Source organism: Nasonia vitripennis (assembly GCF_009193385.2).
Source record: "Nasonia vitripennis strain AsymCx chromosome 1 unlocalized genomic scaffold, Nvit_psr_1.1 chr1_random0004, whole genome shotgun sequence".
Classification (NCBI taxonomy): domain Eukaryota; kingdom Metazoa; phylum Arthropoda; class Insecta; order Hymenoptera; family Pteromalidae; genus Nasonia; species Nasonia vitripennis.
Genome location: NW_022279590.1, coordinates 2,360,001 through 2,373,706, shown reverse-complemented (window position 1 = coordinate 2,373,706; position 13,706 = coordinate 2,360,001). Strand labels below are relative to the sequence as shown.

Here is a 13,706-nt window from a genome sequence, read left to right as displayed (position 1 = left end):
AATGTTATGCATTTTATGAAATCAACTATCTTCCCTGTATAATATACTTTCAGTTAAATATAATATCAATAATAATTGTTACAGACTGCATTTCAATATAAAATATAAGCATTTAAATACCTTCATATAGGTCACTGATAATATTTGATTGAGCTGTATTTTGGAATTGTTTCTCTATCATATTTAACAGCGCTTGACAGAATTCCATAACATCATGCTGTTGTTGTACATCTTGAGCGTTCCATCCAAAGCTAAATGTTAATGAAGTCGTATGTATAGCAGACTTTTGTGACGTCTATGATAAAAAAAAAGTTCTTATCTGCCAAAAGAATGATTAAACGACAAAATAAATAAATAAATTTCAAGTACCTGCAGATTTAAAAAAATAGTTTGCATTTGTAATAAAATTGCATTGTCAAATTTATTTTAAAAAAATTTATCCTCATGTTTATTATTCCACGTATATAAAGAATTTCTTAATTCTGGGGTCATATACAATGTTTGAAGACATGTATTTAGGTAACACGTATTTCCTTGGTTGAAGGGTCCTACGTAATCTAATATTATATGTTTTTATTTAAAATATTTTGTATTATTATATGTATTTTGGATTTTATCTATGTTTAGCTCTCAAATGTAATTTTTTAATATTTTCAATATCTTACGATCTTTTCTAGTATCACCAACAATACGCGAATCACTGTCATTTTTTTCATTACTATTCTTGTTGTTTCGCCTAAGAATACTGACTTTTCGTATCATCTTTTAAAGAAGTATACTGTAAGTAGAATATACAATGTTTTGAAATATATTATTTTTTTAGTTAATACAATGAATAAAATAATACTTTTCAATACATCTAATCTGTTTAAAACCATCACTAAATTAATAATATTGTACTAACTTTATAATAACAAGAAATTGTAATGAAATGATAAAAAGCGATTAAAATTTTTAATAAAGGTGCTCTAAAGTAAACTGTAATGTACAAGTCCAACAAAGACCATAAATAATTTTAGTTTAAAGGACGCGTAAATTTTTTGAAGGGGCATTCTTACCGGAGAAAGTTGTTTAGGTACGTTATATAATCCTGATCACGAAAAAATTTAATGATATTGCCATTTGAATTCTTTTATGGGAAATTAACAAGAGAAACATTAAAAAAAATGCAATTGTTCAACGGCATGTACTGGATGACTTGGAACGCAAACGGAAAACTTATATCACTAGGCGGAGTAGCAAAAAACAACAAATTAAAAAAAGCATTCCTTAAAAATAAATGGAATTTATTAAATGCCTTTGAATGATGGCCTCTTTTCGAGAACATTATTTTTCCTGGGTCCTGTATGTCCTATACATAAAACAAGAACATTTATCCTGGAGCACAAAATTTTGTAATGTTCTTAATCAATTTTCGTTTAGATTTCCCCTTGTTTCATACCGCTAGGCTTTGTATAACTTCAATTACATATGTACAGAATATCAACGTAAACGTCTATCCTGAATTTCAAAAATAACTATCATTGAGCAAATTTTTCATTAAGCACTTTCAGTGCACAGCAGTAGCACACGAACATATTGACCGAGGTTTACAACAAATCAATCTTCTGGTATTGTATGTGATTAATTCTTATGCTTACTAATGTTAGTAAATTAAAATTAATTCTATGTCAAAATTCGAATAAGTTGATTGTAATTGCTCATAGAAACTATGCATTAAATGTAATTAAGAGTATTTTGAAATTGTGAATTCCCTCCGGCACAAAAAAAAAACGAAAAAATTACATTTACGATACTCCTGTCATAAATTGTCCTTCTTAGTACTGCGTTAACCACCATCACTACGCTCGTACGCTTGTACAAGAACCGTAAAGGACCCCTTATGCCACTAGTATTGTGATGTATTATAAATGCTTGACAATAGTATAGCCGCCAAATCGGGTTGCATTTAAGTTGGCATTAATAAAAAAAAAACTTTAGTCGGTAAGCATGCCTCTCGACATAAAAAAAGTTGGCTTTTTGGCGCCTGTTTTTCTTACGGGTTTCGGGTGATTTCTACACATACATTTTTAGGTTAACAGCGATAGATTTTTAACAGTGTTCAGCCAGCTGTAGTTGATATATATGTAATGTTTATAATCAGTGGTATTGATATACGTTCTCATTATATATATATATATATATATATATATATATATATATATATATATATATATATATATATATATATATATATATATATATATATATATATATATATGTTTGTGTGTGTGTGTGTGTACGTTCTCATAAATATGATATATACATATATATATATATACACACACACGTCCCTCATGACCGTGACGTATCTTGATATAAAGCAGTGCAACTGTGGAAGCCCATGTATCAACACGTGCTTGTTCTTCTGACATTTGTGTATTTTATCTCAATAAGGAAAGGATAAAAAAACAGTAGCTTTGAGTGAAAAGAAAGTGATACTTACGAGTTATATCATGCAACAATAACGTCAACAGTAGCCTGCAGTAGTCAGCAAAGGAAAACTCCCCGTGTCCACACGCGATATAAACAACACAGTACTCACTCCATCTTTTGAGATCAATTGGTGCCGCACTAACGAACTGCAAACTGTCAAGGGCCGAAGCAAGTGTTCTGTCTCGCAATTTGCTTTTGTTCCTTCCCCGATTATCCGTATTTCCGTAATACAAAATAGAGTTTGTTTGTCCACTAACTTATTTCTCGTGAAAGACGCCACGAACAAAGAGATAGAGAGAAGGGAGTGATTCGACTTCACCACGACTTTCATGCCATATTATGAATAAACGCGACAGTTAAGGAGAGAGAAAGAGAGGGAGAGAGAGAGAGAGAGAGAGAGAGAGAGAGAGAGAGAGAGAGAGAGAAAGAGAGAGAGAGCAAGAGAGAAAAATTGATAGAAGACGGAAGAATACTTTAATCGAATTTTGTTAGAAAGTGGTGTGACGGCCGAGTGCACGTCAAATGTCTAACGGCTAATCATGTACTAATTGTAATAAGATTATTGTTTCAGCAAGCTGCCAACGAGCGCCGAAACGAGCGAGAACGAGAAACGAGGCAAGATAGAGACAGAGAGAGTGAGAGCATAGGTAGCGCGGTTGCCGCCTGGCCGCACAGCGTTGGCGAGATATGACAACGATGTGCCGACGGCCGGGAGAGCCGCGACTAGAGTTAGTCTCGCTGCGCTATCCAAACGAGTAGCTCGCGCTACTATATACGCGGGTTTGTTGTGAGTCCTGCGAGCATCCCGAGAGCGAACGATATTCGTCCGTGCGTTACCGACGAGTTGCTGCGACGCCCGTCCGAACTGTTACATCTCCACGTCCGAGACTGGACCACGTCCGTTGCGTCAAGTACTACTGCCACTACTGAGTTGTAAGTACCTGCACTCTCACTCTCTCACGTCGACAGGATAATATCTCTCGTATCTCTTTATCGTTCGTCGAAGTGTGCGGCGTTTGCACCTCCGTGTATAGTTACAATTGAATATACATTTCCTTATCTAAACTTCTCGTGTGTTATTTCCTACGACCCGACCTACGCCGCCTCCGCGGGCTCGTGTAAAAACACGTGCATGATTTGAGTCGGCCGAGCCGTGCCTTCTGCACGCCCGACGTTAATTTACAATAAACAGGGCCCTTCTGGCCCTGGTTATAACACGGCAGAAAAGTATTAACCGAGTGTTATAGTGGCTGTACATTCATCGAGCACGTGTATCTCGAAATCACGTCTACGTATCCAGTAAACCTCTTCACCGTGCGTTAAACGTTGCAGACGGATTTAGCGATCAAACTAAGGGCTTTCCAGCGGCCAAAAGTCTTTTACTATAGGATAGTATATATACAGTATATTTGAAGCTGAGGCCGTAAGGTAAGAACATACTGTTTAAAATATCAGTTAGCAAAGCGACTATACTTTTTTCGTTACATACAAATATAGTGGTCTACGTCGCGTTTACGAAAAAATCTACCGATAATTTAATAAAATAATATGCAACAGTTAAATAGAGACAGATGGATAATAAAAATTTTAATAATCACTTCAGTTTCGTTCTCCATAATTTAGACAATATTTTACAATTTTTTTTTGATAAATTTATATCCACTCATTTAAATAAATAAATAAATGAACATAATTTAAGTTAACATAGAGAATTTTGGTACTTATTCGTGTACATATACTTACAGTTTCTCAGCAACTTCCTGAGGAACCATGGGTGCTGTTAAAAAACGGAAGCTTCCAAGTGAGAGCGTAAGTTTTTGCTGTAGATTTCGGATGATCATTTATTCAGTGTTCTTTATACCTATTGAACACTGAATATTTCATGTAGATTTTCCCATATAGCAATTTTAATTGTGGAATTTTCATTTATTCATATAATTTGTTGCGGTTTATTTCATTTGTATATATTTCTTTTAGAGTGGTAGTAATGTTTCGAGCAAGAGAGTGACTGTAGCAACAAAAAGGGGAGGAAAAGTCTCAAGAAGGCAAACAGTCCGCAAATTTCGACCAGCCTGGCTCGAAGAGGAAGGCTTTAAAGATTGGCTGACAATCGACCCCGACGATCCGCAGAAAGCAGTATGTAAATTTTGTGAAATCAAGTTTTCTGCTCGATTTCACATATTAGTGAAGCACGCCAAAAGCAAAGAACACTTACTCAAGTACGGCCGAGACAAAAGTACGGAGGCAGATTTGAAAATTCCTGTTAGAACGGAGAGTAAGTGGGAACGTAAAAAAGCCAGAGCCGAGTTAAAGTTTGCCGGCTTATGCGCAGACATTAATGTTCCGTTTAAGTCTCTTCAGAAAATAGTTAAAGTATTTAAATCTGTTTGTCAAGAAAGTTTTACACAGGAAATTACATTAGGACGTACGAAAGCACGGGACATGCTGTTAAATGTAATTTCAAAGTCTGCAAAAGACTCACTCAATACTAAATTAAGAAGCTAAACTAAGTTTTCGATCTGCGTGGACGAGTCTACAGATAGATCGAAAGATAAAAGTTTAGCCATCAGCGTTTTATCGATCTCGATACCAAAACATTAGAATCTAAATTTTGGTGTATGGTCCCAGTATTGAAAAAGGGAGAAAAAGCGAATGCTGGCGCAGAACGTTTGTTTCAGTGCATTACAGAAGCGTTAGAAGAGAACAATATACCATTAAACAACGTAGTCGGCTGTTGCTTCGATGGATGCATGACAATGATTGGAGAAAAAAGTGGGTTAAAGCGAAGACTCGAGGATGCGATTCCAGGGATCGTGTGCGTACAATGCCCGGCGCATAGTACACACTTGTGTGCGCAGTATGCAGTTAAAGAGCTGCCAGCTGAAGTGATTTCTTTTTTGAGCATGATCTATAACTTGTTAAATAGTTCTCACAAGTTACACGATTTTCACGAATTGCAAGCTCAAAAATTATTGGAAAATCTAGATTTTCCGCAATATAGAGTACTAAAATTATGCCCGACACGATGGCTAATTTTGGAACAATGTGTCGTTCGCCTCATTCAATTATGGCCAGTCATAATTCTGTAGAAAGCGGAGTGCAGAAAAAGATGAGGCAGCCAAACAAATTCTGTCACTCATGGAAAAATCCGATTTCCGACTTTACTTTCTACTTTTACAAAAAACTCTTCGGGAATTGAATTCTCTGAATACCCTATTCCAGAGAGAAGACACTGTTCTGCATTTAGCAAAGCAGGAGATAGATAAAAGGTACAAAAATATCGTTTCCTGCATTCTGAAACGAGACTATGTGAGGGATACTGCAGCAACGGACATTGACGTTTTCAATGCTGAAAATTATTTAAAATTCATCGATTTTGACTTGGGAGAAGAAGTAAGGGAGGCATTATTGTGATGATCTAGAAGCCTTTTGTAAAAATGCTTTCAATTACATCATCGAAATGTCTCTTCAGATGAAGGATAGATTTTGTAATTTTATGCATCCCGTATATAGTTTAACAGATTGCTTACACATTGACAACGCTCTGTCCGTATCGTGCCATCAAAAAAACAAGGACATCTTTTGTAAGTTAATGACAGTTTACAAAAAACTGGTAGCAGACGAAGATAAATTCAAGGCACTGCAGGCTGAGTGGGACAACTTACCTACCTTAAAATTAAGCAAACAAATCACTGCCAACAAAACTGTTGTACAGTGTTGGATTTTTATTCAAAATTTCGAAAAAAAATGAAGGAGAGAAGTCGTTTTTCGGATTAGCGACATTCGTTCTGGATGTGCTAACTACGCCTCATGCAAACGCAGATCCAGAACGAATATAGCGATCAAAATATATGTAAGAACAAAAGTCGCAATAAATTGGACGTGAAAACAGTAGACGCTTCTCTTCGAGCACGCCAATTTATAAGATCGCAAGAGGATTTCGAGCCATCGGAAGAAATGATAAAGATGGCACTAAGTTCTAATTTATATACATATAAACGTAAACCAAAGCGACAAATAATAAACATGTTATAAAAATCTAATTATTTAACTTATAATTGTATAAATATTAAAGTGCTACATTACATACCTATGGTATAGTGATGCAACCTAAATTTTTTATTTTATTATCCCCGCATTTGACATCTATTAATGCCAAAGAGAATATAATCAATGTAAATTTAAACTCTATCATTAAACAGAATTTATTTAAATTTTGAATACATATAATAACATTTAAATTCGTTACGTAGCGCGATTTATGTTTTGGACGTTGATACGTATTTTAATACATAACTAACCAAAATACGTGTCTACTTTGTCAGAAAGGTTTTAGCTTTAGTTCTCATATTTAAAGTAAAACACTAGTCGTAGTGCGTGCAGTAAGGAATTTTCCGAGCTTCAGTTGTAATCTTGAAACTCGCTCCAACTCGTCTTCCTCCTAAGTTAACAGTATACATATTTTTACTTTGTTTGAAAGCATTTCACGTAAACGTCGGAAAGCATGGCGTAAGGAGATTGAGAAGATAACGTTTTTATCATGCAGGAAACTAGCAGCAGCTCGCCTTCCTTCGTTATTCCGGCGTATTTAGGCTTGCAGTGAGTGTGGGAGGGGTAGGTAGCTTTTCTTTTCAGATATACTTCACGCCTCCGTTCGACTTCCTTCTAAAGTTCGTGGTGCAGGGGGTAGGTGGGCTTAAAGTTTTTCGTTTTAGATACTTCTCGCCTTTGCTCGCCTCCCATCGATGTAACAACGTATTGAAGCTTGCGGCGCATAAGGTAGGTTGGTTTAATAGTTTTCGTTTTAAATATATTTTTCGCGTTCATTCCCCTTTCTCTGATGTGCTGTCGTATTATTCAAATAAATCTTTTCGTCTGAACACTAGCGGCACGTGGGTTAAAGAGTTTTCGTATTATACATAATTCAGATAACTCTCCTCTTCGCTCGCCTCCCACCGACGTGCCAAATGGTAAAGCTTGCAGTGCGCGGTGTAGGTGGGTTTAGAGTTTACGTTTAAAATGACTTCTCTTCGATGTGCTGGCATTTTCGAGCTTGCGGTGCGTAGGGTAGGCGGATTCAAGAGTTTTAGTTTTAGTTCAGTTAGTTTGTTTAGTTTACTCTTACTCTTTATTGCACCAATCAGGTAATATGTACAATAATATATAATGAATTATCTATTTTATTAGATAGAATACTCGCTTTTGCTCGCCTTCCTACGATGTGCCGATGTATCTTAAAATAAATCTTTTCTTATATAAATTAGCGGCAGGTGGGACAAGTGCGATAAAGAGTTTCTGTATTATACATAATTCAGAAAATTCTTCGCTCGCCTCCCTCCAATGTGCCAAATGCTAAAGCTTGCGGTGCGTGGAGTAGGTAAGTTTAATAGTTTTTGTTTAAAATATTTCTCGTGTTTGCTCGCCTACCTCCGATGTGCCGAGGTATCTTTAAATTAATATTTGCATGTATAAACTAGCGGCACGTGGGGTAGGTAGGTTAAAGCGTTTTTGTTTTTGCTTTAAAACTCACCTACGCTCGCCTTCCTCCGATGTGCCGTCGTACTATTTAAACGAATCTTTTTCTTTTGAAAACCTCTGTCACGTGGGGTAGGTGAGTTAAAGCCTTTTTGTTTGACATCAGATTCGTGTTTAGCGACCTCAAAAACCCTGCATACGATACAGTTCCGGGATGAAATTTTTAAAAGGGCTAATTTCACAATAATTTATTTTAACAAATTTGTTCAAACAGTTTATTTTACAATTCTGATGTCAGATTCGTGTTCAGCAACCCCAAAAACCCTATATTTCATATAGTTTCGGGATTGAAATTCTAAAAATGTTAATTTTACAATAATTTATTTAAATAAATCCGTTTAAACATTTTATTTTACGAATCTGATGTCAGATTCGTGATCAGCGACCTTCAAAACCCCCAGAATAACACTAGTATTTGTTAAATCTCCAATTTTGCAATTATTTTTCATGAACAGTATTGTTTAAATGAATAATTTTGCAAATCTGATATCAGAATCGTATTCAGCGACCCCAAAAACCTTAAGACCGATATCCTTTGTCGTTTATTTATGCGTACTTTCCCATTTGCTAATCCTTGAAGATAGCGTAAAAGGGGCATTGTGATTAATTATTAGAAAGTTAATTTAACAAAAAAAAAAAATTATTCTTTTACAGTAACTTTTCATCTTTCGATTTATAATGAATTACTCAATAGTGAAAAACAATTTTCCGAACAATTTTTTGGAATCAATATTTAAATTTCCCGCACGGTGGGTGCCATATCTGGCATCCCTGGATGTGATTCTTAATGCTCATTTCGTCGGCCATGTTGCGATTTCCTTTGTAGAAAAATTTTTGCGTTTCACGGCACACGACACACACTCGGGACACTTAACTGTGACTTATTTTAACTGCGGGTCTGGGCCCATAACCTGATAAAAGGTATAATAAATAAGACAGCACTTTGTAATATGAAGAAATAGAAAAGTTTAATTGATGATAATCAAAATATATAAGTCGGCGCAGAATAAGTCACGTAGACGTCTCATCAGTTCAAGCTCTCATGGGCAACAGAACGAAGTCGAATCTTGGAGCGGTACACATAGTGCCGCACTCGGCGCGGCTCGCGTCCCTCACACATACATATATACACGCAAGTACACGAGTTAGTTACAAACAGATAGAGAGACTCATACAGAGTCCACACACATACATACGAATCTAGACGACGGTTAGGTGGGATATTGAAATTTTACTTTAACATTATTACTGACACCTTACATATCTTTTATATACCTAATATTTTCAATTATAAATATAAGTAATGATTAAACAAATTATATGCAAGTTAACAAAACCAACAAAGAAATAGTTAAAAATTTTACTATAAAATAAATATATTAAAAATTTTTATATAATCATTATTATTCTTATAGAACATATTTATACAAACAAATATAAATTATTAATGTTTATTCATAACATGCTTCACAACAAAATACGTTAACCGCGAGCGAAGCGAGCGTTTTTTGCTAGTACGTGTATTAAAATTAAAATAATGGAATGTGAAATTACCTTAATCCTCGAATGGCTTCTTTATGAGCTTGAAACATTTTGACATTATTCATATTGCTTTGCCAATATTTGACATATCCAGCATGATCTCCGGTAACCATCCAACTTTCATTGTGTGACCATACCATTGTACGGACTGGGCTGTCGTGTGCCTGGAACATGTTAAAGCAAACATAAGTTGTCTAGCTACAGCTGGTAACAAAACCTAGTTAAAAAAATAATGAATGTTGTCTTTGTTGTCCGTAACCTGAGTCCCGCTAATCAATTCTTATCATTGTTACTAATCTCAGGAATTTTTTTTTTTTTTTTTGGAACATTAAAATGAAAAAAAAAACATCTTTTCAAGAAACAAATTCTAGATCATAAGCTGTTTATTACAAGCTGTAACCAATTCAGGTCAAAATCTTCTGAAAGGCGAAATCCCTTCAACTACGTATACATTTTATTAATTAAATTATATCATTATGACTGGATTCGGGTCAGCGTAAATAATAACACGTAATCATTAGAAAAGAAACACGGACTCAGACTTTTTATTCATAACTTAAACACTTATCAGCTTATCAGATGTTACAATCAGACTAATCAAAAACAACATTTGCGACGTTGTTGATCATGTCGCTAGGAGTCGCTACGCACGATTCCTGGCGTTCGAATTGCACAACGTTCAGGCACGGTCACAACATTGCCTTTGCTTTTTCAGATTGCGGTTCCGACAATCCATAACCTTCCATCCTTCAAGCGGGTTAATCCTTCTCAGTCAAATTATGACTTAAAGGAACCGACATCAACATCCTCTACCTTGACCTATGCTAGTCATCAACTTATCGAGTAATGCTTACAGATATTATACCAATCTTCACTATATTAAAATTTTAAATTTGGTCTACTTTGTGAAACTATTCAAAACTCGTAAAAAAAAAAATAAATCTATTTTACGGTAGAAATTAACGTAAGTCATTCAGGTTACTGAAGAAAATGTCAAATGTATCAAATTTCAATTAGTTTTGAGCAATAAAAGAACTTAGAAAATCTCCGTCTGTCGATCCGTCCGTCCGTCCAGATTTTCAGGTGAGAAACTCATAGTGATTCTACAATCAATAAAGTGTCATTCTATTATTGACAACTAAATTTTATCTATTTAATAGAACTAAGGCGGACTTGTCTCTTGGACACAATCTTCTTATTCTAATAATAACTCACAGGATCCCCTTAACGTCTTCTCCCATGACCCATATCAGGCGTCAACTAGCCGAGTGGCGCTTACAGATGCGGACCCCAGTGATAACTTATAAGACTCTTTTCTTTCCTGAATTCAAGCATCAAGCGGTTAAGTTCTCTTTACTCACATTTCCTGTCTTCAGAGCTAGTCAAAATCAGTCTTCAAATAAGAGGGAGAAAGTTGACGTATTGTGGAACCTCTCCTTAAGTCCCTGCTCCGGTATTTATCTGTTTGAAAGAACTATGAGCAGAGCAGTCTTCATTAGCAGGTGTCTCTCTCAGTATAAGTCCCAAGACGATTAACGTTGACTATCTTAGGTTTATGTCTTGGAGAACGACATATGGCAACGTCATTGATTTTCTGCACAGCTTCCAAGTTCCTATCTAATTAACTGAAGTTTTAGTGCTTTTTTTGGTTCTTTGTGGGTTAAAGAACCAAACTTATTGGCCTTGGGAATATGCAACGTTTAGAGCTTGTTTGTCGTACCAAGACTTAATCTTTTCGGAATTTAGCTAGTTAACTATATTTTTAATCTAGAGTTTCTTTCAAAGTTTGTGTATGTTATCTTCGTCTCCTTCAAGCTGAACCTCATCTAATAGACACTCTTGAATCAATTCCAAAGGAAACCTCAGATCAAAATTGGTGTACAGCCTCGGCTGAAGTGGCACCGGACGTCGCCTGTGTCACGTCGTGCGATTTTTCAATTTTTTGAAATTTAGATTTTTTGATATGCATAAATGCGTACGTGCCACTCGTCCAGAGCATTTGGAGATGCGGGCCTAAAGAGAGAAAGTGAATAAATAAATAAATAAATATATATATATATATAAATTCCTGAAAATTTCTGGCAAAATTCCTGAAAATAAAAGTTAAGAGTTTTCGTATTCAGATTTTCATATTTTAAGGTTTTAAATGTAAATAAGGTAGCCTTAACACACACACACACACACACACACACACACACACACACACACACACACACACACACACACACACACACACACACACACACACATATATATATATATAAATATATATATATATATATATATATATATATATATATAGGCTTTGAAAGTATTTTTATTGAAAAATTCAGAAAATTTCACAAAAAAGATATCCGGGTAGTTTTAGTTGAAAATGCATCCCTTATGAGCTACAAATCATTGAAAATAGGCAAAAATGCAAAAATTTCTTGAAACCTCAAATTTGACCAGCTAGAACTCGAAGCCAAATGAAGGAATCGCGCTGAAATTTTTTTTTGGGAGTCAGGTACAACATATATAATATACATATATATATTATATATATATATATATATATATATATATATATATATATATATATATATATATACACACACACACACAGTTTGGGCAAAAATTAAAATTTTCATCTTCAATTTCACAGAGAACCACCCATACACACTGACACATATATATATCTCGGCTGCACGAGTTGGATAGAGCATACGATAGAAATGTAGTCGACAAGACCGATAAAACAAAAATACTTCCCGGTCTCGAGGAAATTAAAGGAAGAAATGTACGAGCAAGTAAGAACTATGCTCGCAGCAGAAATGAAAGAACCATCGAATAGTGCATTCTCGAGCCCAGTGGTGATGGTGCTGAAGGCAAACGGGAAATATCGATTCTGTGTCGATTTCAGAAATATCAACGCAGTCACGCGCTGCGGCGCGTACCTGTTGCCGCAGATAAACGCTATACTACGAAAATTACAGCAGGCGCACTATATATCCACAACAGACCTCAGTAGCGCGTATCACCAAATACCGCTGAGCGAGGAGAACAAACAATATATGGCATTTACGGTGCCCGGGTTGGGACTGTTACAGTTCACGCGGCTTCCGTTCGGATTATCCAAGGCCGGAGCCACGTTTCAGTGCCTTATGGGCAATTCATTACGTTCGAACTGCAGCCACACGCATTCGCGTATTTAGATAACGCAATAATTGCTACGGAAACGTTCGAGGAGCACATGAGCGTACTTGAGCGTGTGCTGAAACGAATAAAAGACGCAGGGTTAACAGTGAACTGCGAGAAGAGCATTTTCTGCAGAAATAAAGTCAGATATCTCGGCGTGCTGGTGAACAGGAACGGCTTCAGGCCGGATCCCGAGAAGATTGCACCGATAATCGACTACCCGATACCGAAAAATTTAAAACATCTGCGATGCTTCCACGGTATGGCGTCATGGTATCGACAATTTTTAGTGAACTATGCAATGCTAGCAGAACCGCTAACGCGACTGATGCGAAAAGTTCAACCGTATATATGGGGTGAAGAAGAGCAGAGAGCATTTGACGCGATCAAAGCTCTGATCGCCTCAGCGCCGGTACTGTACAACGCAGTTTTTAAACAAAAGTTTGTGATCCAGACAGACGCAAGCGACACGGGAATCGGGGTAGTGTTGACACAAGAAGTCGACAGAAAGAAGCGAGTGCTTGAATTCGCAAGCCTAGTACTCACGCCTGCAGAGCGTGATTATACCGTAAGCGAGAGAGAATGCATGCGGTGATATTCGCGGTGAGAAAATTCCGCCAATACATAGAGGGTTATCACTTTAAAGTTATAACGGACCACAGCAGCCTCCGCAGGCTCTGTAATTTAAAAAACCCTACCAGGAGACTTGCGCAGGTCCCATGCCGAAGACAGCGCACGGGCACGAATACGCTCTGATTTTTCAAGATCTTTTCACTCGATGGATCGTCATAATCATAGCATTTTCTTTTCTGTCCCCTTTTGTCCCAAACAGCTAGCATCAGACAAGCGACGCTCGAAGACAGCGACTCCTGACCGCCACCGACACCTGGACGACCTGGCTTGAGCCGCAATATCTGTGAGAGTACGCCGACGCTGTGCGCCTGGGAGACGCCAGCGAAAACGAGGAGATGAACGAG

General features: G+C 36.6%; 1 protein-coding gene across 11 annotated transcripts in view; it reads right to left on the bottom strand.

The window, feature by feature from the left end:
- The window catches only part of LOC100114982, a 361,219-nt gene that overhangs the window by 172,378 nt on the left and 175,135 nt on the right, over window positions 1-13,706 (bottom strand). For all 11 annotated transcript variants that reach the window (XM_032601291.1, XM_032601292.1, XM_031933482.2 and 8 more), the window contains one exon: window positions 9,565-9,716. In XM_032601291.1, the coding sequence (XP_032457182.1) occupies window positions 9,565-9,716 (152 nt within the window). The remainder of the gene's footprint in view (window positions 1-9,564; window positions 9,717-13,706) is intronic.